Source organism: Crocodylus porosus, unplaced genomic scaffold, assembly GCF_001723895.1.
Source record: "Crocodylus porosus isolate Cpor-Errol unplaced genomic scaffold, CroPor_comp1, whole genome shotgun sequence".
NCBI lineage: Eukaryota > Metazoa > Chordata > Crocodylia > Crocodylidae > Crocodylus > Crocodylus porosus.
In genome coordinates this window covers 12,320,189-12,347,623 of record NW_017728950.1, presented here as the reverse complement: position 1 = coordinate 12,347,623, position 27,435 = coordinate 12,320,189, and the positions used below count along the sequence as shown (strand labels likewise).

The 27,435-nt window shown below is 41.5% G+C and overlaps 1 protein-coding gene across 1 annotated transcript; it reads right to left on the bottom strand.

Moving 5' to 3' along the window:
* Window positions 1-263: 263 nt before the first annotated feature.
* On the bottom strand, window positions 264-21,712 carry ALDH7A1 (aldehyde dehydrogenase 7 family member A1). The gene is made up of 18 exons (XM_019555238.1): window positions 21,543-21,712; window positions 20,433-20,486; window positions 19,342-19,407; window positions 17,357-17,437; window positions 14,652-14,775; window positions 13,393-13,525; window positions 11,914-11,958; window positions 10,181-10,258; window positions 9,222-9,319; window positions 7,980-8,021; window positions 6,345-6,439; window positions 5,767-5,851; window positions 4,973-5,079; window positions 3,846-3,962; window positions 3,248-3,345; window positions 2,989-3,062; window positions 1,563-1,638; window positions 264-740 (listed from the first exon to the last, which is right to left on the bottom strand). The coding sequence occupies exons 1-18, from the start codon at window positions 21,648-21,650 to the stop codon at window positions 686-688; spliced, it is 1,536 nt and encodes a 511-aa protein (XP_019410783.1). The 5' UTR covers window positions 21,651-21,712; the 3' UTR covers window positions 264-685.
* Between the last annotated feature and the right edge of the window lie 5,723 nt (window positions 21,713-27,435).

Below are 27,435 nucleotides of genomic sequence, written 5' to 3'. Positions count from 1 at the left end.
GCCCAGGTGCTGGCCCCAGCCTCCCCTACCCCACCCAAGGCAATGTGCCGTATGCCAGAGCACAAATGCATGGGCGTTTCCCAGAGACAAGCAGCAGCGGCACATATTGCTGCCCTGGAGAAACGTACATTCCCACTTGTGGTACATGTCCCCAAGGTGTGCTTTCTAGCTTAACGGCAATTCTAATACTAGGATCTCAAATGGAGCTAGTGAAGCAAAAATTATACCAATGAAGTCATTAAAAAAAAAGTCAGAACCATGAGTCTCTCAAATGTTGTTTTATTTGTGCATTTAAAAGTAGCCCCTGTACTATAATTCCTGACAGGACCAGATGCTGGTTAAACACTGATCATGCATCTCAGGAATGTGGATGTTCCTACTACACCCACAGCAAAGTCAGTGCTTGCTAGGGCACAGAAATTGCGTAGACACACAGGAAAGGTATCTGAAGAATGTGTAAGCAGCACCGTTTGGAGGCAAATCCTGCTTCCTGAAGATCACATATATTTTATCTGACATAAGTATTTGATACATTAGTGAAACTGAAGCAAGATTTACTGCAATTGGCTTTCTGGCATAAAAGTACTGTAGCTGTGCAGTATAATTTCAATTCTACCGTAAAGTTTAAAAGGTGCAAGCTTCTGAAATGCTAAGCATTTTCAGGACAATCCCATTCATGACACTCTTAATGAAACTTGATTCCTTGAGCCAAAGGCAAATCCTTGCTGTAATTGATTGTGCTGAAAGAGAAACAAGAATTTAGAAAAGAGACTTGATAATGGAGCTCAGTTATGTGATCTCTGTTACATGTGTACAAGGCTTCCTTAAGGCAGCTGCCAGTTTCATTGTTTTAAATTAAAAGACAGGGTAGAACTGATTTCTCTCCAGCCACTACTGGCAAATTTACACGCAGGGGAGGACTTTGTTCTCTCCATAAGTAACTTGTCTTAGATAGATTAGAGAGAAGATATAATCCTCTAGTCACCTTTAACCACATAATGTCCACAAAGCAAAATAAAGGGGTGGCAGGTGGAGTAGACCTCACTAGGCTAAATACTACCTAGCTAAAATAAGAAACAGCAGGAGTAAAGATGTGGCAGTTCAGGTGGCAGCATTGGCTAGGAACTAGGAAATTTATGGAAATACTTCATATCTACTTAAAATGTTGCCACCACGTTGTGGCCCCACCCTCTGTAGATGCTACCTTAGGTTTCCCTTTGAATGACAGCAACATCGTTTTAGTCAGTCAAGTTCAAGTTCAAACAGATTAAGCTGTACATTTTTAAAGAATCAGTTCCTTATACAAAAATCAGGACTGTCCCCTCTTTATCAAAAGGGATATATTGCAAGCAAGGGTGGGGAGGCATGTGTTTTATTAGGCTCCACAAAATTCTACTACCTTCTTGTAGCTAAAGAGAAGGCATATTACATTTGGCAATGGTTATCCTCTATTCAGTGGCAATGAGCACTTGCAACTGAAGATTTATAAGCTTTGGACTTTAGCAAGTCTATGCAGAAATTCTGCATTTATTTGCATGAAATTATGGAAGCCTAGCTCTCACCAAGTTGACCGTCTCATGTAGAGTTTCCATGAATCACTGCCAGATTCTCTTCCACCACCAGTGTGCTTTTCACCACCTGAAAAAAAAATATACAGCTAAGGATTAGTAACTCCTCTGCAGTTACTTCAGGCACCCATACTTCAAATAAGTTATATTTGTACTAAGGAGAGAACGAGGGTTGTGTTTGTAGATGCATATTGGCTATCCTCCTTTGCTCACACTATATCCATATTGATATCTTAGTCTGAAAATATCTGCCTTCCAGCTGACAATTTAATTACACATATGGCCAATGGTTGGTTGATTGTTTTAACAGGATAAATTAACTGAGGGCAATATTGTGTCCTGTTTTTCCTTTCTAATTTCTTTTTCCTAGGGTAGAGGACATAAAAGAAGAGCTGCATATATAGCTCAAAAATCCCCTTAAGAAAACAAGTATCACCTTGCTCACACAGGTCTTTTTTGCATGCAGTAATTAGGATTTTGATCTTAAAGCTTTTCTTTCAACCCAGTGAAAGGTTAAGGTGCCTTAAGTCAGGGCTGCCTGACTTCTAAGGGCCCAAGAGCTACGCACATCTAGACTATGCACATCCAGGCTAGGGGGCTATACACACAGGCCCCTGGGCCATACATGGCACAAATGATCCCTACCCCCAGCACCATGTGCTCATGCCCCCCATGTCATCTTCTGCACTATGCGCCCACACAGGTGCAGTCCCTCTCACGGCTGCACCATGTGCCCCCAACCCCACACCTTCCTCCATGCTCACCCTCACCTCCACAGTGCACCACACTACACTGCACCCCGTGTCCTAATCCCTGCAGTGGGTATAGAAAGTGTAGAAAAGAGACTGGAGATTCTGGTTGCTATTGCAGAAGTAGAAATGATGGGGCGTGGCAGCTGAGCAGGAGCCTGGGGGCTGAAACCTAACTCTTTGTGGGCCACATGCAGCCCAGAGGCCACCAGTTGGACAGCCCTGCCTTAAACCACAAGGTAATTTTTAATTCACATGTCGTCACCTGAACATTTTAAATTACACTTATTTATACAAAATATATTTCAGACACTACTTTTTTATTAGATAAAATGTTTAACTAGAACAGAAATTTACTGTTGGCCGATTTCCATTCTCTGCTATAGCAATGTAAATCCAAAATAAATCCACTGATTTCATCTGATTTACAATCACTTAATTTTTCAAAGCCAAAATGTGCCTATTTAAGTGAGATGAGAAGACTTGGATTAAACTATCCCTAAAGCGCTTTCATAATTCTCAATCCTACCATACACTATACTTCTCTAAGAAAACAAACAACAGGTTTGTAAGAAAAACCCTTGTATTTTGAAAAAGTTACACCCTTAAGTCCCACTTACTGTGGTGAATGACAACATAAAGTATCAGGGCAGGAAATGCAAGTGACATACCAAAAGCACCTCCAATTTCAGCTCCACTAGTTGGAATGTTGACATTCACAATGCCACAATCTGATCCTTTAGGCCTACAAGAAAGATAAGACATTATCTCTTTAGATTCATGGCAAGAAAAAGAGACAAGTTTCTTCCCTAGAAAGAGGATTTAAACCTTGAAAAAGTAAAATTCTACTAAATTATACATACAGATGTGAGAGAGAAAAAAAGTAAACCCAGATTTTATGAAGAAGGAAAAAAATATGAAGAGCCATACCCAAGCCAGCGAAAAATTCTGCCCAGATCCTTGGTAAAGATGCTGCTGGACAGACCTTGTTTTACTTCATTATTCCAAGCAAAAGCTTCTTCTTCTGCCTAGAGAGAAGTGCACAACTAGTGAAGGTAAGCAAGGAACACTATAAGGGGCTGTGAATGCCAACATAATCAAGAGTCAAAATGTACTATACTGAATATCACTAGGCAAAGAGCAGTACCCATGGTCATGCACAAGAATGCCTGCACATACTGGCCATACAGAAAGACATAAGCAAAGAAATGGTTTTCTGACATCTAGGCAAGCACATTTTGCAGTTCTGGCACTGACTTTTTAATTTTATTTCACACACTTTTCAAATAGGATTTAATAAAGAAGAAGAACAACAACAACATAGTCCTGATTCATGCAGGTGCACTAGACAGCAAGACAATAATCAATAGCTAATCTACACTGTTTCCTGAATTAACATACTGGTTTGATGAACATGCCATGTAATAAAATTATTTTTTTCTTCTGACTCTCTTTCTACCTTTCATACATAAGGTGCACAAAGTACCAAAACAAATTATAGACTAAAGCTTCTTAAGTAAAGTCTTACCTTGAATTTCAGCACATAGAGAATAGGAGCAAATGTCTCTGTTTGCACAATGGGTGCATTGTGAGGAAGGCCAGTCACAATTGTTGGCTCAACATAATTTCCAGGGCGATCTAGAACCTTTCACACACAAAAAGAATGATAGCCAAGTTATTGTTTCAACCAAATCATCATTTTGCTTAGCAAATGCCATCCTGTAGTTTGGTTGCCTTACTAGCATCTTGCAATTAATCAGAAGTTCTGCCAGAAAAATCTATGTAGTGTAGCTCAAGCCTGTAATAATGGGAGCCCAGGGTCTGGAAACACAGGAGCTGCTTTTCTTTAGTTATACACACAGTACAAGTCATTTAAGATGCCAACAGGTAAAACAAGCAGCCATCTGAATCATGCAGCTGACAAGAGCATTTGCCAAATCCCATTGATTTCAATATTAAAGGCACCTCTCAAACTGATTTAAGTGTGCCTGCTAATCCATACAAGAACAGCTTGCTCTCAGATTTTCGCACCTCATTATTACTCCTTATAATGTTACACAGAGACTGACTCAGCCTCTCCTCAGCTGTCTGCACTCTATTATGGCTCCTTACCTTGTTATTCAGAGTACCTTGCTTCTAATAGCTGCCTTGAAAATGACAGGACAGTGTAATTTCAGTACCTGACAGCAGAGCACTGATGGACGCTGGGTTAGGATTCTAGCATGTATGGCAAATAATTTTCTGATCACCCCTCAGGTTCATTGTTTACAGCTGAGATTCTAATTTATTATCCTGCACTTACATAGCAATTTATATTTTCATATTTATATTATACTGTGAATAGGGAAGAGCGCAGGGCCCAGAGTCAAGTCAGTGACCAGAAAATGAAACATGGCTTTCATTTCTCCCAAACCAACTTCACTTCTTTTCTTCCATCTGTTGCCTCAGGTTCAGAGAAGTCAAACCCACCCTAGATAAGTCTTTTATTTTATATCAAAAGACCATTATTTATGCTCTATTCCAGATTTACAAACTTGAAAATCTTGGATGTAACAAGTTGAAACATGGTGTGGGCCTATCCATGAAGTTTGTATTGCTTTTCTGGCTTACAAAATGTCCTTTATTTCAACTGCATAACTAAGAAAAACAAGTCACCTTGCCACCATAGACAACAGAGCCACCCTGCTGTTTGGCTTGTTCCACAGCTTCAAGGAACATCTTCACTGCTTCTTTAGTGTGGAGAGGCCCATACAGAGTGTTGGCTGAAAAGCAAGAGGATGTATTTAAAAACTTCATTATTGAAGGTTAAAAGCCATATTTATTTACATGGCTTTGTAGAGCTGAAAGAGAATATAGGACACAGTACATTGTAGCTACATGAGTAATTGGCACATGAGAACTTAATCTAGACCATGAAGACTACACCAGCCTAAAGTATAGGAGGTTAAGAGGATCCAATGCCATGGTATGATAGGAAGAGATGTAAGGTCCCATGCATGACACCTGCATCAGTACAGAGCTGTAAAGTGGCAAGACTTCTTAGATACTGTTTTTAGAACATTGTGTACTATCGCTGAGGTGGGAACAGTCAAAGGCATTAAAAGTCTCTGTCAGTTAATGGCAAATGGGGGTAGAGGAGCATTCACTCTGTTCCCTTGGTCTCACTTCTGACTAGAACACAGTCCAAAAACATTCTTTTAGGACAACTATACATATTTTAACATCTTTGGTCACCCTGCACTCTGAGAAGCTAGCCACTGAATGCATTCAAAATGAACAAAATAAATTAGGATTAACTGGATTCTCCCACAATTTCAGAGTCCCTATTCCTATTCCCCGATGGACATCAGTGATAAATAAATACATATATTCTGCTCTTTTACTGATCATTTTCCTTCTAAGTATAGGAAAAGAAAGAAAAAAAAGACACAAAAACAGCAGCTACTTACAGTCCCATGGATCACCAATGCGGACCTGGGAATAGGCCTTAGCTAGTTTCTCCACCACCTCATCATGGATGCTTTCATGCAAGAACTAAACAGAATGTCACAGGTCAAAGGCAAAGGCATTACAAGTCTTTGTCAGTTAATAGCGTGTGAAGGGAGAGAGTTCAGTGTCTCCTTGGTCTTGCTGCTGGCCAGAACAGAGTCCAAAGACATTCTTTCAGGACAACTGTCCACCTTTTAGGAGGAGTGCCATGAAACTGTCACATGTCACAGTTCTACTGCATTTATCCCCCAAATCTCTACATAAAGTAAATGAGTAACACCAGACCCAAGAACTCAGTAAATGCACAGCTAAGAAGCATAGTAGTCTGTGTCAAAGACCTAAAATATTACTTTTAAGGAAGATAGGTTGGGCCAGCTTCTTATTTTCTCTCATAATACAGTGAGGATATTTTACTAGTAATATAGTTATTTTCCACTATCCTGATTGGTTAGCTGTTTTTTGTTTTGGTTTGCGTTTTTTTAACCTCAGAACTCTGAAAGGTCAAAACACCTCAACTGCTCAATACGTATTTACTTACCAGCCTTCTGAGAGTGGTGCACCTCTGGCCTGCTGTCCCCACAGCAGCAAATAGAGCAGAAGGGATGACTAGGTTAAGATCTGCATCTTCAAATGCTTGAAGGATAAAAAACAACAAAAATATCAGTATATTAATCTAACTGGCAGGCAAGATGAAAGGTTATTACGTCATAGTTCCAAGGTCCTCTAAATTCAAAGGATCAAAGTTAATCTGTTCACAGTAAACTGTAACAGGCCTGTAAGACGGCATTAGGGAAGAGATGAACATATAGTGTGCTGAGGTATATTAAGACAACTTGGAAAAACTAGTTTCCTTCATGTATTTGGAATTAACACATAAAGGTCTGGTTTTCTGGCCTATTGAGGCCTCTTTACATAAAACTTGATAAGTAACATAATTTGACTTTAGATCAGGAAACTGCAATTAATTCCCTAAATCTGGCCGCTGGCAGACAATACAAGTAAGATGCAACTAGTATGTTAATCATGCCTTACATAGTAATCTGATCACACATTCAGGAAATTATTGGCACCACTAAAAAGGGAAACCAGACACAAAAATATTACACCAAAAAAAAAAAAAAAAAGTGTAGTATTTTTGTACCCGGTGTCCATCGCACCCTTGGTGCAGCAGAGTTAGAACCGTACCAGGGCCTCCAACTGGCCTACACTCAGCCAATTGTCAGCCAGATTCAGGACAGCACTGGGACTCAAACTGGTCCCAGTGCAGTCCCCACCAGCCAACAATCAGCTGACTGTTGACTCTCACTCCCGGGGCTGCTCCAGGGCCAGTTCAAGCCCTGGTGTGTTCCTGAAGCTGGCCAACAATCAGCTGAGTATCAGGCACCTGGCTTTCAACTTGCTGGTGCAGAGGGAGCCTAGGATCATGATTCCAGGCTCCTCCTGCACTGACAAATAGGGTGCATTTGGAATCTGATACTAAATATCAAAATTGCACATCCTGTCAGCACCTGTGACATGGCAGGAGGCACAGTTGTTGGAATCAGAGATCAGATCCCATCATGCCTTTCAATCAGTAGTTCTCAACCTTTTCAGATATGAAGCATCCCTCAACAGGCTTGAAGTGCCCCTTGGAAAATACCAGCTCTTAGTTTTCAGGGCTCATAATAGGGGTCATATCTTTTATTAGACGAACAAGATTTTTGCAAAAAAAAAAAATTCTTTAAATTGCAAGCTTTCAGGCACAAACACCCTTCATCAAGCGCTTAGTTTTCATTCTTTTTGACTATAGAAAAATAAACTCAGCAATTCTTCTGTTGCAAAGAACTCAGACCACACCAGAGCAGATTGTTTTAACACTATGGATATGAAATCTCTGGGTTTAGCTTGTTAATCATGGTTGGACACCTAACAGAGCTAATACTGAGTGGCACCCACAGCATCCTTTGGAAGAATCTCAAGGCATCCTGGTTGAAAAATCACTACTTTGAATAAGTATCTGTCAGAAGCCTCTGTCCCCATCTCCTCCCAGAATGGAACTCCAACAGCATGGAGAATTAAGGTTCAAGTACATTCCAACAATATGGAGGATTAAAGTCAAAAGTGCACAAGTGCCTAAGTCTATGGGCCTGAGAGTATAACTTGTCTTGAAAGAGGTTATTATATTGCATATTACCAACAATGGCGTTGTTTCCACCAAGCTCTAGAAGACTCCGGCCTGTTAAAACAAGAGAACAGTTATAGGAGTTCAGGAGCCCGTTGTACTTGAACTAAGATATTCTTACTCAAGCTAAGTAACTCAAGTTAACTGTGAATGGTCCCATTTATTTTAGTGGCACTACTCAAGGATATTTGCATCTGACCCACAGCAAGTAGGTGATCTGAGATACTGGCAAGGTATTATCGTTATTTCTGTCTGCAGATATATAACAATTATCTTTATAGTAAGTATCCAACTAATGATCCTTTTAAAGGAAGAAGTGGTACTTAATATTAATTGTCATTAATACATTTTAGATAAGGAAGACAGATGAAAACAGGTACAGGGAGACCATGAAATGCTGCTGGAACCAAGAGAAAGTAAAGAAAACTAGGAGAGGTAAAATAAGGTGATAGAGAATTTAAGAGAAAAAACACAAACAGAATAAAGTAGCCTAAAATGAGTGAAATGGGTCAGACTTGGAAGATGAGAGAGGTGCTGATGAAATCAAAGGGAATAAGTAAGAAAAAAAACAACAGTTAATTTGACTGATTTATTCACCTAGAAAGGGTCCCCTCTCCCTCCACCCAAAGTTGGAAAGAAGGGGTGACCCTCCATCCTTAGGTGAGCCCTTAACATAGTTCAAATCACAAAGGTTGAGATAATGCAATGCAAAACACTCAGAGATAGTAACTCAGACCTTTGAGATTTGCAGTTTTCCACTGAGAACCACCTAGATGCAAGTAACTGTATATAGCTAGAGCCATAACTAAATAGAGGTCTATTTAGGTCTGCACCAAAGCATTCTAAAGATAACGCCCATCGCTGATTTCTTTGTAAAATATGACAAATAGGATAGCTACATCTGGGTGAGGAGGAATGGATACCAAGAGATTACTTCACTAAGATACCAGTGCTGTCCATCCTAATGTCATCATGCTCAACAAGGAATAGTTCTGCTCCGAATGACCTTGAAAATCTGTGCTGTTAGCCCCACAAGGACAGCAAATGCGACATTTCTGGGGACCCTAAGAAGCACCTGGACTAGACTAAATTTGTAAGAACAGAGCCTGAAGCTTGATTCATAGCTTTGTTGCTGCACTTCTAACAAGAAAAGGCAGATAAGGAAACTTTGAAACTACAGCTTGACACTTTCCCACACAAATCAAACAGAACAAAAATTAAGAGGAAAAGCTAGCCCCTTATTTTTACACTTACCAAATCTCTCTTGAACAGTAAGTGCAACCTGCTTGCCCACCTTAGTGCTACCAGTGAAAGACAGAAGATCCACTCTTTCATCTTTCGCCATTGCTGTGCTACACAACAGAATATACAATTATGGTCAACAAAAGAACAAACAGTTGGAGCCTGCTGACATAAGTAACTCATTGCTCCTCCATCATAACCAAGTGCTATGTTTATACAAGTGGTTATTATGTAAAGGTACACATTTTAAAAAGATCAAGTACAAAAGGAACCCCAGTTAAGGAAACATCAGTGCCAGAATATATTTCCACATCAGATACTAGTAAGACAACAACTGAATTAACTTTGAGGCCTAACCCTAATCAAAAAGACATGGTCATCCAAGTCCTTTTTACAACTGGTGTAATACCTGCCATTTCCATATGTAGTAATCCAAGTCATGAATAATAGCTTGGATTATTACATTTGGAAGTGGTACAATCCATTTAGGGACACACAAGTAGGTCCTTTTTGGGTGTACATGCACCTATAAGGGAAAACATATCAACCACTGATGTGCTCAGAGGGTTGTCTGGGTGCGGGGGCGGGGGCAGGCAAGGGATTGAGGGTGGGATCTGACCAGGCTGAAGAATAAAGAGCAGAGACTAGACCTGGTTTGTGTTCTTTTATGGCTGCTCAAGTTTACATAGTTTAGGAAAGAAAATGAAAATGGGCAATACATCCCATATACTGAACATGGGAAGTTCAATTCAGTTTGTTACATATTTAAGAACACTGGAATGCAAATACAATATCACTAGATGTTATGATTATTGTTAACACTACAAGTCAGTTATATTCATAACAGAATTCTATTCTTAAGTGGTACTGGAAGCCCTGTAGATAGGCCAATTTGAAAATACTTTTGCTAACCCCATAAGCTATCCCTTCTTCTAACCCATTGCTTATAAAATGCAAGAAGTTCTGCCTACCCAATATCTGTTCCACCACATATCAAGGAGCAGATTGCTCCAGGCACTTTGTTATCCTCCAAAACTTTGGCAACTATCCTGGAATCAAAGAGACATTTCTGAGAAGCAGGAATTTGAGAAAACTCAGTCAGAAGTATGTGACAAGTCAACAGTGAAAAAGCCTTTTTGCTACAAGATAAAAATATTAAAACAAAGTCTATAGACTTTACTAACCTGCATCAGATGCAGTATGGGCATTCTCTTCTCTTATAGACCTTGGTAGTATAGCTTTTTTATCATACTATTAACATGATCCACATGATTAGAATACACTGCAGGAAGCAACTAGCACAGAGACAAGTCACAGAGGTACACAAAATCTTGATCATAGTGTCACTCACAGCGCTACCCTTGAAGGTTGCATTCATTTATTCTCAGAAATAGTATAAAGGTGTCAAACTCTCAAGGATGAAAACCTATGCTTGGGTATTTCCCATTTAATTAAACCATGGTAAGTGGATAGCAAATAATCCACTCTGTCCCCTGCTCCCCCTATAACTCTGGCTGCAGCAGGAGTAGCCAGGGTCTCTGGGATTTCCTTCCAACTTCTGCTTCCTAGACTTGCCCAAAGTGGCAGTGTAGCACATGGAAGCCCACAGCTGGAAAGTGTGCATGGTGGAGTGACAGTCACACATATGGTAAAGCAGCTGGGAGCAGTGAAAGGCTGGGAGTAGGAAAGGGGGCGATTCATGTATACAGTGGAGAGGTAGTGGGTGCTGCCTGCATGCATGGTGGAACAGTAGAAGAGCAATTGCCCACATAGGCCATGAGCAATGGGGTGGGCTATGTGTGTTGTGCAGTGGGAAGCTGCTCAAGGAACGGGGTGAAGGGCCTTGGTTGCAGTATTGCAGCCCACTTAATGTGTGGACCCCTCCACCTGTCATGAGGCCTGTGTTGGTTGTGGCCCCCAGTCACTGAGAAGTTGGGCAGCCCTGCCAACAAAGCGTTGCTAGTAATATGGCTGGCATCACCCAGTGAGTCGTCAGAAAGGGTCTTAACAGTTCTTACTCTTTGTATGTGAGCAAATTTTAAATCACAGGAAACATGCTGCACTGCTGCTATTAGTTTTGGATTATACAAGGTTTTGTGTAGAGGCATTTTCAGGAGAGAGAGCTTGCAATCATCAGGAGAGCTTGCTTTGCAACGCCATTCTAATTAAGAGAACTAAAGGGAAGATTTTATGGTAGTATATTCTACTGGACCATCTGCATATCTGTGAGAGATCTTAGATAAGCTTTCAGGTACAGATTGCCCTTCCTCAGGTCTGGCAGGTCCTCTCAGGGAGGGCAAACTATTCCTGAAAGCTTGTCCAACATTTCTCCCAATTATGAAGTTAGTCTAAAAAACAAAGATACCACCAAAAAAAAACCTTGCCCCTCATATTTCCTGGACCATCACTGCTACAACAACACTCCAACTCTGTGTAAAGTAAGTTACATTTAGAATAAATTCGGATGCTAACGACATCACTTTCCCCTTCCCAGGAAAGCCAATCCACTACTGCTCAAAAGCTCAATGCTTTCATCAGAAGAAAAAAACCCAACAAGAATAAGTTTAGGCAATGTATACATCATTACTTCCCACATGGTAAAAGGTGGAGAGAAAGCCACTTTCGTCCCAGCCACAGAACTTCAAGAATGCAAACAGATAAAATGAAAGATCAATTGTGATGCATAACATTTCTGGATACTTACTTTGTAACAGCTACACTAATGAGAGACGTTGTTGGAGCACCTTTCCTTAAAAGGAAAAAAAAAGTCATTTTAATTCCCCAAAGACCAAAATATTTAAGATATACAACTTCTGTGGTATAGTATAAACCAAAATTTGAGGTACAGAACAATAAATGAACTTGCAAATCTGAATATTTGGTCAGAAAAGTGAAGATGAGTGGCTCCATTTTCATGGGTGCTTGTAATAGTAAGAGCTTTGCTAAGACTAAGAGTTTTGCACGCTGTGCTAATAGCAAAAGTTTTGCATGCTGATTCCATAGGAGGCCGGTGAAGTGGCACATAGCCTCCTGCTCTGTGAGTGTGACCGTGCCATGAACCTAGACAGTAGAATGTTGTGATAGTGGAATGTGGTAAACACCAGGTGTGTTGGATCACGACTCATCCCCATTTTCCTAGCTTGTGATAACATTGTTTACTTCAGACTATATAAGCTGTATATTCTTGGGTTGCTATGGGTTCCTCCACTCTGGCACGAGTCCTGACTTGCACAGAGCCCTGGCACAGGCTATCGCATCCCTGGGATCGGGACACTCCAGGGCCAGGGAAACCATGCAGGGTAGCAGCTGCTGCCTAAGGCCAATGTGAGGTGACTGTCCTCTCTGCTCTGTTCTATCGCCTGCTTCTGCGAGTATCCTTAAATAAAGTTTTGCAAGGGTGAAAACAACCATGAGTACATCCTTTGTTCAAGCATGGGGAATCTGCTGAACCCAACAGTTCAACCTAAGACAGTGCGGTACAGACAGAACTTTCTATTAACGTCAGTTTGCACAACAGGTGCCCAGAACCCCAGAGCAAGAAAATGGCTTCTTAAGTCTCTACCTTTTGGCACCCAATTTTGAAAACATCTCTTCTCTATTATTTGTAATATGATACTGCACATCTATAACTAGATTCCTTGATATAATATACTGAGTGCTATACACATACAAGAGAGGAAGGTGGACCTTTAAAGACAGATTTGAAGTGAACTTTGAAATATCAGAAGTTAAGCATTTGCAGTTATGTGTGTCCATCTGGCACTTACAAATAAATGATGTTTAAACCAGGGGGTTCTCAATCCTTGGGCCACAGCCTGCTGCCGACCACAACACAGTCAGCTGCTGGACCAGATGTGGCCATGGACCAGCAAACCACAGACCCCCAGAGCCGGGTGAAGAAGCCGTGGCTCTTTCTGCAGGGCCCGCAGCAGCACAGTGTTTGCCACCCCGACCCCGCAGGGTGGGGGGTATCCTTACCTGTCTTCCAGCTAGAAGTTCTGGCCATGGTCAGCTGTGACTGCTGGGCCACGATTTGCCGGGCTGCGGCCACAGCATAAAAACTTTGGAAACCCCTGGTTTAAACAATGTGCCAAGGAAACAAGGTAACCTTATGAACAAAAGCTACTGCTATAATCATTTTGGTTTAAAGTATTTGGAGCAAATGAAAATCAGAACATCTTACCAGAGGCAAGCATTCCCACAGATCATTGCAATTGCATTGTTCCAGCCATACACTGCTACAGGGAAGTTAAATGCAGTGATGATTCCTACCAGCCCCACAGGATTCCATTGTTCTATGAGGGCATGGCCAGGTCCTAAAAATAAGAACAGATAATAGCAATCTGAGTGTGAGGGTCCTTACATGGAGGAGCATGTGTCTTTTTAGTTCAATAGAACATGAATTACAACAAACCAGGAGGATCTGAGAGGTAGTCTAAAGCTGTTGACAGACCAACTTATTAACCTTCAATAGCCACTTATTTATCCAAGATTAATGTAATGCAAAATAGCTTGTATGCAAATCTTAGCTTACGTGCGTTGAGATAGACAGTCCTCCATTTGTTCCCTTAGTACTAAATACTATATGTAGACCATTTATTTTTTTATTCTAAACATAAATTTCCAAAACTTAAATTATTGTTCTATAATAATGTAGGTAACATAAATATAGAACTACTGCATATTTATTAGAACAAAAAGAAGGTATAAGCTCTGCTGAATAACACATTTTCTAAGCTCTGCTATATTTTTCTAATAACTGTTAGGAGAGCAACAAAAAAGAAAGGAAATGAGAACAGCCTACCTGGGAACAAAAACAGAGATGCCAGAAATGAAAATCTGTATGAAAGATGTTCTGAGCATGACAATATCTTAGCACACAGACTACTTCCTCATTCTAGCAAGACTGTTCACTGAAAAATACAGTGAAACTTGTTTCTGCATTGTACAAGCTAGGTATTAAAAAGAATCACCTTATTTTTCAGCAAAACATTAATAGATGAAGCCTATTCTAATTTCCGGTACTTCCAGCTGCAGTCTGCACCATACTTGTAAATAGGATGCAAAGCATAATCAAGTCAATTGGATGATAGGGAAACACTAAGGATATGGCAGTTACAAATGTTATTTTAGTCACCTATCTGCAAGAAATTTAACAGGCCTCTCTCAATGAAAGCTAGCTAGATTTTTGCTTTCCTCTTCTCACATTGTATCTAGTGACTTTGTTAATTAAGGGAAACTCAATTCTGTTGCCCCATGTATACGGTTTTGCATTTAAAGATAAGGATGGATATTCACTGTAGCAGTTTAATAACTTATTCAAGTAGATGGGAGTACACGAGTGATATGGATCCACATATATTTCAGTGCAGATATTTCTCTGGAGTACATAACCATAATATTCAGAACATCATCGATACAAAGATTAGCACACATGCTTACTTTCTGAAGGCAAAACAGGTCCACCAATCATTCGGGACAAGCCAACAGCATAGTCACAGATGTCAATATACTCCTGAACTTCACCAATACCCTCGACAAAAATCTTTCCCATCTCTAAAGAGACCTGAAAACATCAATGGGATAGTATTTTTAAGACTGTTCACATATATTTGTTGTACCTGATAAGTAATTCATCCATTACTTGGTTATTTGGACAGTTTTAAAAGAAGATCAAGTCAAAAGTCACATTCCACACAATTTAGGGCAAGGGTTTTGCCTACCTTTTGGCAACAGTAGGCTAAATTAACCCAGCTCATTCTGAAGGTGGATAGATGGGTCGCTGCTTTCCACACGACCAAATGCCACTTGTTCTTCCGACCACTGAAGCCCTAGCTTTGCAAACCGGTTAAAATTGCTTTGGTGGGCCAGATCTGACCTGCAGACCATAGGCTGCCAACCTGTGATTTAGGGTATTCACCCCAGCTGATTAATCAAGTTTGCCCATTTTAAACCGGACAGAAAATTGTCCCTTGATAGAAAAAGTCATCAATAATGACTTCCATAGGTATAGATCCAAGAATTACTGTGTCCAAATGTCCTTAAGGAGAGAGAAATGGACCATTATTCTCTCTCCTTTAGAAAAGTTCCATAGCTGAAGGCCTAACTTCCTCACTGTTTATGATTTTAAAGCGCTACAACATGAGCAGCCAGAAGGGTCAAATTTTCTAAAAGAGTGCTAAGCACCCACTTTCTGAATGTCAGATCCCTTCCACAAGTTGATTTGGGCATTGAAAACAAGTTACTTTTGGAAAATTACTAAAATCTTTTGCTAAAGATGATTCAAAATGAACACGATACAACCAGGATGGGCAGTAGGAATAAACATGCACTTGAAAGTCAGCATATCCCCAAAGTGAAGATAATGATTATCTCAGATATCACTCACCATTTGACAAACCCAAGTATTGGCTATTTTGCCCCCAATTTCAATAGGAACTAGTTGAGTTAAACCAATACTAAATATTTCCCAAAACCCCATAATAGATTTTTAATTAGTTTATAAAAAGTGTTGTCGTGGTCATACAGTATCTGTTTCAATCTTTTTCATCACATAATTAGAGTTTTGCTAACTTGGGCATTTCTAGTTTGTACTGGAATGAGCCATTGAGACACTTCTTTAGTGACTTATGATGAAAAAACACTACTTATTAGCAAGATGTGTTAGAGTGACTTCTGCATGAAACCTGCCTCTCAATATGTTATTTAAGGCTTCTTCACAAGGCAAAGGGTAGGAATTTAAATCTACCTACAAGAAAAAAAGAATACCTTAGGAGCCCTTCTTTATCCTGAGAGCAGAAAAGACGTGTTTACACAGTTTAAATTAATGCGTAACACAGGGCATAGATCTCACCCAAGAGTCTAGCACTTTCTCCCTGGCCAGGTTGGTCACAATCGCATTTGAGAGCATACAACTTCATAAGATCGCAAAATGGAGCTGAAGCAAGGGATATATAATGTGGATAGTCAGGGAAGCAGTAGTGTGGTTGAACACAGACGTAACTTAGCCCGCTAATTCAACCAATGTCATTAAGTGTCCATTATCTAAAAATAAAATCATGTAAGTCAATTAAATGGGCTTAGCCACATGTAAAGCCATTCAGCAACGGCTGCTTCTCAACAACCCCATGTGCAGACAAACCTTATAAAATGTAAAAGCTGCAAGTTAGTTAAAAAAGAAGAAAGAAGTCACTAACAAGTTTGTTAAAGAAACAATCCTTAAGCCCTTACATCCTGCACAACTTTTAATGAGAGCCTATCACAGAGCAATCTCACCTCATAACCCCCTGGATTTTCATACCTGGTCTCTGAAAAAGGTGGCAGGTCACAAGAATGCACTCCAGTTTAAAAGGTTTGTATTAGAGGAACTCTTCTTTCAGGACACTTTTAGTATCAAACAGTATCTTGTGACCTTGCTGCTTTCTGACCTTCCTGTCAGACAACTGTCAGTATCTCTTTGGATACCATACAGGCTTCAAATCAGTTTCCTTTTTTCCCTGTTTTTAGTAGGTTTGTTGCAAACAGTACTCAAGGGTGCCAGGAGGGGGAGGACAAAATGGAGAAGAGTGTGATCATGAACGTATGTTTTAAAGACAGGTTCTGAAGATACCCCTTTTAAAGGTGGGATTTTAAAGGGCACTAAGTGCTGGCCTAACCCTGCTCTGATTAAAGTTCTAAGGTACTTTGATCCCAATTTCAATGGGAACTGAGCAAGTTAGACCAATACTCAATATTTCCAAAAAACCCATACTAGATTTATTAGTTTAGAAATGTATTTTGACACTCCAATTTTAAAGACATCTTACTTATTGAAGAAAATGTTCTGCAAGCTAATTAAACACATTATGAGAAACACAAATTTGTGAAGTAGCACAGGAAGGGCAATGGAGAGAAGACAGAAAAAAAACTATGAATCTTGACAGAATCAGTTTAAACATTCAGATCAAAAGCTGCATCCTCTTTAAAATAGGTTGTCAAAATAAGAGCTTTAATTTTACTTTTAACATTACTTCCTGCTGACTATGCATTAGTGGAAACCAACAAAGTATTTAGAAATCTGTGTCAAATATTACACAGGGGTACATTAAAGTAGGTTTTTCAAACAAGTAGGTTTTTCAAGCATTTAGTCATTTTTCAGGACAACTTACCAAGCTTCCTAGAACTTTGATTTTCTGTCTCAAGGCATCACCAATCTGTCTCACTATTTCTCCACGTTTAGGTGCCGGAATCTAGGCAAAAACATATATTCATAAAAAAGAGATGGTTTGAAATAAAAGCACTGTGCCTTCCACATACATACACATTCAGTCTGCTACTTACTGTGTTGGCAGAACAGCTCAATATTCCTATCCCACCAGCCAGCTATTTATTATTCTCTAAAACTAAACAAGTATGAAAAGTGTTCATATTTCATGTGAACTAGGTTCCCGAAAAATCACAAAAACTTAATCCTGGGCAAAACTTGATGCTCATCAACTGCTGCTGAGAATTACAGCAGTCTCATCCCCACCTATTCAAAAATCATGGCTTCGAAACCTTGAGATGGAAAAAAAAAATCTGTTTTGAAATGCTTTGTAAAAGAATAGTTCTTTTTATTAGCTTTTATTAGCTTTCTGGTTTATAAGCCTTTGGGGTTCATGTTTCACATTAGGTTCTTCCCTCCTGTCCATGAAGACTACAGTTGTTTTTTCCACAAAAGCTGAGATTCTCACATAATCTCACTTTATTCCCACAGATGAAGCTTCTGGGGGAAAAAAACCATATCCCAAACATTTGTGATACAAATCACAGAAACTGACAACACTAGACAATTGTGTATGTACATAACTGCTTGCAGCATAAAGGACATCAGGAAGAGGAAAAGGGAAGGAAAAGGAAAAACAGAGATACATAGGGTTACACAACTTAGGGAAAACGTCACCATTCACATTTCAACAGAAATGCATGTTAGCAGTCATTAAAAGCAGTTAGCTCTCACACACAAAATGAAATGGAACCAGGCTTAAAAATCAGACCAGCTGGTACTTTGATTTATTGGTGCCTGGGGACGTGAGCTTAAAGCACCTTCAGAACAAAAATCCACTCACCATTTTATAGTTCCTACAAACAATTCAGGACAGGACAAACACCTCTTATGAAAATATTCTGATTAAAAAAAGCAAACGCCAACTTTTCATCCATGTTCTCTTGGGGCAAAGAAAAGTGTTTTCACTGGCTGAGGGCCAGAATGCTTAGTATCTTGCAAGATCTAGCTTTCAATATAGAAACTTGCCATCTATAAGGATAACATCCAGTCATGTAAGACAACAGTAGCTGGCCAGACAGGCAGAGTTAGTGTGAAACAATCAGAAAGGTAACTTGGTAAAAATAAATGTTGTAAGGGTATATGATTATCCAATACAACATTGAAACATCAGGGAGATTTGTAAGTAACAAAGTTGCTATTTGAAATAAGCAGCAAGATAGAACTGGTATAGATCTGCCCAAGAAGAAGAAATAAAGAGGGAGACCCATATGCCAGGTTTTTCATTCAAATGCTGTACAAGCCTGTCTCCAAATTTTCCATGACCCAGACATGTTAACAGTGCACAGCATAACTGCATTGTAGAAGCTGTTGCACTGCGGGGAAGGAACCTACCTAGCAGGGAAAAAAATGACGGTAGCACTAAGCATGTGCGATTTTTTGTTGTGATGGTAATTCTTAATACATTTTTTTTTAAATCGCTAGTATCCTCTCTTCCTGCAGCCAATGTTGCAAAACATTTGTCATGAAAACTCAGACAAATTACCCCAGGTTTTGTGAACATATTCAGCCAGGTTTCCTGAAGTTCGCATGCCTTCTATCTAGCAAAAATGACTCCCAGGCTATGTGTAGCCTTAATGTTCCAGCAAGCCGAGAGGAAAAAAAAAAAATCACATTTTAGACTAGAAGTTAACACCTTTTATAACAGCCAAGAATTACAAAGGGTGCTGAATTATCCTTAAAACCTTGGTGCAATATTTTGGCTTAATGTACCATACCGGACATACAGTCTTAATTAAGTCTCTAACAAAAATGACAATTTAATGGTTCCATGAGCTTTTATCTGCTGTAGAGACATTTTAAAATATAAACAATCATTTGCCAACTTACATCTGCCCAAACCTTCCATGCCTCTTTAGCTTTCTTGATTGTTTCTTCATAGTCCTCCAAGCTGGCCTAAAATGAACAAGTATTTAAATAGGAGAGCAACATACATACATACAGACACACTCACACACGAAACAAGTGTGACCCAAGCATAACTGCACTTTCTGTGGACTGTGCTGCATAAGCAGATATCATTTGTAAATGCAACGTATTACATTTTAAGCTAGGTTGATCACTGTGACACATGCGATTTTCTAACATTTCTTAACTGCAAGGTATTTAAGAAGTAAATTAATACCCAGAATGTCTGGGAAACTGACCTGCTATCCAACTTAAATTTCTCAAATAAAGTTCTCTTTCAGATGTCATAAGATGACCCAATAAGGACCACTCATCATGTAAACATCCACAGCACATTACCAATTTACGTTAAATCCAAATTTTAGTGTAAAATAAAAGATAAAAATAGAGATGAGCACCTACCCTCCCAGCTTCAAATGCCCCATACCCTCCGATTCAAAGCCCGAAACACTCAAAGCCTATTCAGAACGAAGGAATGAAAATAAACCCTGGGAAAGTTTCTCTCTCACTGCCCCTTATAGCCACCTTCTGTTTGGATCTACCTATTTGACCACAGCTTGAGCGCAAGAAGAAATCTAGTAACTAAAATAGAGCAAGAACATTCCAGCAGCTACTGTGGCATGTCCAACTCATCTGCTACCTAATTTGTTAGAAGCTGGTAGTACTATACTTGGCCCAAAGCCCATCATGTAAAGCTATAAACCCCCCCTCGATAGCAGGGGCTGCTAAGGACATATTGCCAATTGCCTGGGACAACAGAAAAACCAACACAGGGATGATAAGGAGTGAGGGTCACAGGTTCAAAATAAGTGCACCAAGGGGCCACATGGAGCAGAGAGAAGCTCATAAGGATGTAGGCCTCAATCAGGGAAAGGTCAGGTCTGGATAAGTATCACAAACCTCCTTCCTTTCCAGCTATTGGCTTGGCTCTCATCAAAGCATCTGTGTTTACACTGGTCTTGGGCTGCTGCATACCATTTCTCAAGTGCCAGAGAGAATTAACAAAAGCTTACCTGGCGGACTCTTGCTATCGGCTCATTGTTAGCTGGACAATACGTTGTCACCACCTGGAAAGAGAAAGTTTTACAGTCAGGCATGCAATATCAAGAATATGCTTCACAAGGGAAAGAGTGGAGGAGGGACCGTTTGTGCTTTCACTGGTGCCAAGTAGCTCATGCAGGTGGCAGAAAAACTCTCTCTTTCAAGGAGGCGTAACAGAGCCATATCCAAAAGCCCTCACCCCAGTGCATACACGCAGGCGACTGGTGCCTCCCAAGTCTGGGGGGCACCAGATCGCTGACAGGGGGAAGAAGGGTCCCCAGCAGCCAATCGCTGACCGGGGGATGAGGGGTGCAGCAGACAACTGCTGGTGGCACTTCCGGTTTCATGGCTGGCACTTCCAGGGGGAGCGTGGCCTATCTCAGGGGGTGCACGTGCGCCTGCATGCACCCCCTACACATTGTCAATGCACACACAGACATATGCACAGATACACAAAGCTCTTCCAGAAAGGGGGGAAAAAAGAATGGCTGAAGTCAGGCTGCTTCTGGGAGATAATGTCCTAGTGCAGAGGAGCCCAGCCCACCACCAAAAGCTGCACCATGCAAACTTGGAGCCATTCAGTCCTCAGTGGCTATTACCTGGAAGAAGTCCAGGACTGGGACAGATCAAGAGATGCTCTAAAACAGCGGGTCCCCACCCTTTTTGTACCAGGACCCATTTGTAAACATCGATGACCACCCCTCACTCCCAACCGCCCAGCGTGTGGGGCAGCATTGACGGGGAGTCTACCCGCATCGGCATCCATCTCCCGATGACTACTGAAAGCAATCCGGGAGAGCTGAACAGGGTATATTAAGAAGAAGAAAAAAATCTCCCAGAACAGCTTCAGTCAGAGCTGGCAACCCTAGTGTGGGGCGAGGGGTGGTTGTGAGGCCCCAAGCAGCCCCGGGTCTGCCATCCTGCGAGGGGAAGGCCGCAGGTTTGTGTTTTAAAGGAAAACCCCTTGTTTCAAGACTGTCGGCGACCCGCAGCTGCGCCACGCGGCTCTAAGGGCAGGGCAGGGCAGGGCCGGGCCGGGCCAGACCGGGGGGGGTTCCCGGGCCCGCGCCCCCAGCGCCTACCTGGCCGCGGCCGCCCCAGCTCCCGTGGTACACGCCGTCGTTGTCCTCCTGCAGCCCCAGCTCGCGGAGCCAGGCGTACTGAGGCCGCTGGATCAGCAGGGAGGCCATGGAAGCGGCAGACCGGGCGCAGGGCGGCGGCACCAAGCGGTGGCAGGCGGCGAGGCCCAGCCGCAGCATCGCGCCGGTACCAGGCCGAGCCCGTGCAGCCGGAGCCGCCCCCCGCGCTCATTGGTGCCGCGCCGGGCCCGGCCCCTCCGCCGCCCGCCTGGGCTGCTGCAGCAGCGGCTGCTTCGGCCTGGGCGGCTGAAACGCTGCTGCGGGCACAACCCCGGCTGGCTTTCGCAGCTGAATCTTCAGGCCTCGGGGCTGCTGATCGGCCGCAAAACGGGGGTTTTTGTTTGCCCGTGGAAGTTGGCGGGTGGGGTGGGAATAAAAGCCTTGGGCAGGCACCAGGCCACGAAACCAGCCGCGACTGGGAAGTCCCAGTAGCCCGAAGAGTAGGAGTGGAAGCCCTCGCGGCCCAGGGACCTCTCAGGGGGGGCTGCCTTTTACTGCCGGATGTGGTGGCAACTCGGAGGGCTGTATGGCTGCAGGCAACCAACACTCGGGGGGCATCCCAACCCCAAACACGTCCTGCAAGTAGAATGCCTGCCAAAGGTTTTGGAAACATCTGAAGCCCTAGGGGTGGGTGGAGGATGTTTGGTAGTACTAGGGCCACCTTTGGTTCTGGACTCTTGGATTTGGAATTAGTTTTGGCTAATTTGGCCTTGAATACTAATTATATATATATATATATAAAAGAACAAAATAGGGGAAACACCATGTATATGGGTCCATGAAAGCAGTTTTCCTTAAGCGTTCCAGGGGAGAGCTGTTTATCTGGCGCCGTTTAGTACCTGCCAAGGTGTTGGGGCTTAAAGCCCACCTGATGGAAATGGGAGGCTCCTCCCTAGCTTGCTCCTGTGACCATATGGCTGAGGGCAAGCGAAACTTGGGGACATCTGAACCCCAAGCCTCCAGGCTTAGGCCTGCAACATAGGATGCCTGCCAAAAGACTTTGGAAATATCTGAAGCCCCCAGCAGGGTGGAGGTTGTTTGCCAGTTGTAGGGCCACTTATGGTTCTGGACTGACTCATGGATTTGGACTTGATTTGGCTTGGAACACAAAAAAAATCTTTTTAAAAAAATGATGTTAAGTCCTGTACCTGCTGCAAGAGCTGCCTGCTGACATTTGTGTTTTTACAGTTATGTTTTCCTATATTTGGTGGGGCAGGGGGTTGCCCTGTGGAATATGCAAACAAAAGGGGTACTAGAATGTGCCTGTCCTGCAAATACAACAACAAATACTCACGTAACAACATTAACTATAATAGTAATGAATCAGCTGTCCCCCAAAACAAGGATGATGATGTCTGCTGGGGAGGGGATTACTGGTGAGTTCTGAGGTGTCCGAGGAGTGCAATCTTTGCTCTAAAAGTTTTTCCACAGCTATGACAAGTGGCACATGGGGGGGGGGGACACAACTGTTGTGCTAGATATTGTAGCATATGAGTACTCCAATTCACCTCCACTGTCTTCAACAGCCTATCCACATACTTAAAATTAAGCACATGCACAAGTATTTGCAGGCTCAGGATCTAGCTACTCTGTTGTTGTGTTTTTCTCTCAAATCATATTAAGTTTTTAGTCACTACAAGTCTTCATGTCCCTTAAACTGTAATTCTCCTTTAAAGATTACAGGAATAAAGATTATGTATTATAGCCACTACAGCAGCTAAACTTATTCAGGAAAACAGCTTGTTGTGAATGACCAAAATAATTATGAAAAAATTAGACATACAGAAAACTAGAACTCTTGGTTCCAAAACAATACCTTTTATTAAACCAACTGGGAAATCGCAAGAAAATGGTCCTTTTCTGCAAGCTTTTGGAATCAAAGTCCCTTTGTCAGGCTCTGGAAAAAATATAGACAGTACAAGATGGTAAAAAGTCCCCATAGGTAGGAATTAAGCTTCATTTTTGCACAGAAAATTGACACATTAAGCATGTTAAACTGAATGAGAATACTCACACTTAAAGTTAAGTATATCTGTTTAAAGGGTCAGGATGTAACAGCAGTAAGCAAGTCTGTGCCTTAGTTCATGTGATCTCCATTTCTTTAATATCTGTTAATAATAGTCCTTTAAAGTTAATTATGCCATACCAAAAAAAAGTTGTTTAAGTAGTTTTGTAGTTATGAATCTTTTGGGATGATAGAAGTAAGGATATGTTTAAAAAGTAGTCATTGAGAGAAAAAGGAAGATTTAAAGAGTTGATGATAGAAATAAAACTGCAACAGAACAGAATTTTAGTCAACTGTCAAAGTAAAGGGAGATATTTTGTTATTATGGTTCCTTTTGATTGGCAGTCAGTGGGGTGCACAGTGTTTAATTCATCAAAGGATAAATTCATTCCTAGCTATGTGAGTGCCCTTGGACTGGAATTTAGGGAACTTGGGTTCTACTTTCAGGTTTATCTATTGAATGACTTTTGTCGCTTTCCCTCTCTGTGCCTCAGTTTTCCCTTCTGTGCAATGCATTTAATACCAATATCCTTTATAAGGCAACTGAAAATAAGTGCTCTGTGTGAACTAAGTGATAGTGTTATTCCAGAAAAAATGTTCATATTGGTCCAAGAAAGCAACACAAAAGAATTACATATTAATAAAACTACATGTTCTATAAAAAGCCTTCCAAATTCAAAGTGTAATCTGTTGGTGATTTCATGAAAATCCTTAGGACAAACAAACATGCTACATAGTCAATTCCAGAACAAAATATAACATTGATTTCAGTGAGTGCAGGGCTGGTCTATATTTTCTTTATATGAAGTATATTTACCTTGTGTATAAAAGGTAGCGGCCTATGTATAGCTGGGAGCAGGGAAATAACTTGATGTAATATTACTTCAAAATGAAATTAGGTCTTCTGAAAGATACCTAACTTTTTCACTAAAAGTTAAAGTTTTCTATCTACCAATAGGACAAGCGCAGCCAAGGGAAAAGCAATACATGCTTCCTCACCCTACTGATAGCGTACCTTTTTAACTGCAGGGACTATTTTTATAGATGATCAGGTAGTCTCTGTGGCTATTCAAAAACTGCCCACTCTGCTAAGACTACCAAAAAGGGTGCCAGTTGTCACTAAAATGAAACTGTCAGTTCCTTTTACATAATCCACCAAAAACATATCAGAAAACAAATTTCAGTTACTACTGGCCTAGGTTGTATTTGAACTTGTGACCCAGAGGTAAAAAGTTCTATAGCTGGGAATCCCGTGAGTCAGTCAGTCAGTCAGTCTTCAACTAGCTGTAGCTCTTGATGAAAGCCTGATTCCTAAAAGGTTAGCTGAATACCTAAGATCAAACAAGTTCCAGCTGGCTGCAAGCTATGTAGTCTGTGATGAAGTTGGAACTTCAGCAGCCCCATGGGTGAATCAGGTAAGGGCATATCTTTAGAATGATACTTGATACACTTAATTAAGAGACCTTTGTGGCCATAACTGTCATGACCTACCATTCACTGACACAATGAACACCCAGAAAGAAAAGGATCCCAAGCTTCTCTCTGTGTTTGAAAATGACAAGATGCCTCACAGATTATGAACTCAGGTAACCCGACTGAAACTTCAGAGAGATCTAGTTCACAAGTTCTGACTCTGACACCTGTCAAAGGGACAATAAAAAGAGACTGGAGATGTACACTTCTGTATATAACTTTGTCACTAGGAAGACAGGTTGTCTTTCAGCATTAAGTACTGAAGTTCTGAAACAGCTACCTAAAGAGTAGGTAACACATCCAGCCTGTAGAATTTTGAAAGGAGACATTTGCTAATTAATTCACTAATTAATTGTTACTGTGCTATCAATATTTTGAAAATATTGCACAGACCTTGTCTTTTCAGAACAAGGCCCAGTGCTCAAAGGACTGATTCACAATGACCTTAAAGCCACAGCATCTGCAAGGATTCTTTGCATTACAGACTGGATTGCTCCACTATGGATCACCTGTGTGACCTTTGGCAAGTCACTTTGGGCAGAATTCAAATTCCTTTTGTGTGACTAAATGTCAGTTTTCCAGATACATACCAAGATACTTTTAGCTCCATCTCTGCACTGTAGGTGTACAAGCATGCATGCATAAACTGAGCATACTCAGTAGGCTACACATTGGCCACGTATGTACATAGCTATGTACAAGTGTACCTGAGCATAAGTCTCAGAGAAAGCATGGCCCTCTTATGTTTCAGCCCCAATAGCTGAGTAGTTGGGGTACTTGCCTAGAAGCAAGAGGCCAGGGTTCCAAGTCACCCTGACCAGGGGGATTTTAACCTGTTTCTTTCTCTGAGTTTCCAGTTCAGTGTTGTAGCTAACATACCATGGGTTACGTATTTTCCAGGTGTCTCCCTAGCATTCCTTTTGAAGCTGGCCCTTCTGGGCAGCCAACATGTAGGGACAAGAAGAGGTATGTGGGGACAAGCTAGAAGGGTATATAGCTCACTGAGATGCCTAATGCTCTGGATTGAGGGGGGCCTAGGTTTGAGCCTGGACTCATGCTCTTCAATAAAGCAGAAACTTCTGCTTTGTTCTGTTCATTTATCCAATGTCTATTAAATGTAAAGGACAGTGGGTCAGCTCCAAAAAGAAGGTTGAAGAGGGAGCTGTATAACACCTGATCTGTGGTATGGTAGTTAGAGCATTGTTAGAGACCTACATCAACCCCTTTTGGGGTGATAACCTAAAATCTCTCTCCTAGTCCCTAGACAAATGGCCTAACCACTCAGCCACTGGGGCTGACATATAGGAAAGTAGGGCTGGAAGGGACCTCATGAAGTCATCTAACCCAGCCTCCTGTTCAAAAGAGGATCAGCCCTGACTAACCATCCTAGCCAAATGTCTGTCCAACCTGCTCTTAAAAATTTCCAACAATGCAGATTCCACAATTTTTGTAGGCAGCACTTTCAAATGTTTGACTATCCTCATGGTCAGAAAGTTCCTCCTAATTTCCAACCTAAAGGTCCCTTGCTGAATCTTTAGGCCATTGCTGCTAGCCCTGTCCTCTCCAGCCTCAGAAAAAAGCCCATCTCCATCCTCTCTGTAATTGCCTTTAGGTATTTGAAGACTGTTATCAAATCCCCCCTCTTTCTTATCTTCTGTAAACTAAATAACTTAGTGCATGTGCACCCCCTGAGAGTGCTGGTGTACCCCATGACAGACAGCCCTCCCCACTTAGGAGATGGGCAGCGGGGGCAGGCAGGAGTGCTGGTGTCTTTACTGCGGGGAAGTGGGGGCACCAGGTGAAACACCACTGGAACTTCTGGGAGTGCCACTTGTGCTTCCTGGTCAGCATGACCAGGCACAGGGGAGCCCCCATCCCGGTCACTGACCGGCCACCTGACATAGGTGGCACCAGTTGCCCATGCACATGAGGCCTCACCAGTGCTGAACAGAAAGGAACCCTCACTTCCCTTAATTCGCAGGAGACTCCTATTAATACAATCCAGTACGATGTTGACTTTTTTTGCAGCAAGAATGCACTTGTTGGCTTGTGTTCAGTTTCTGCTCAACTGTAAACCCCAGAGCCTTCTCTGCAGTACTGCAGCCTAGCTAATCATTGCCCAACTTATATTTGTGCAAGCAATTATTCCATTCCAGATGCAAGAATTTGCCCTTGTCCTTGTTTAGTATCATTTGATTGATTGACCATTTTTCCAGTTTATCCAGGTCATTGTGGATCCTAGCCCTACCCTCCACAATGTCAGCAAGTCCATTCAACTTGGTGCTGGCTGCAAATTTGCTAAGTATGTACTTGATCCCCTTGTCCAAAACATTAATGAAGATATTACCCAGTACTTAA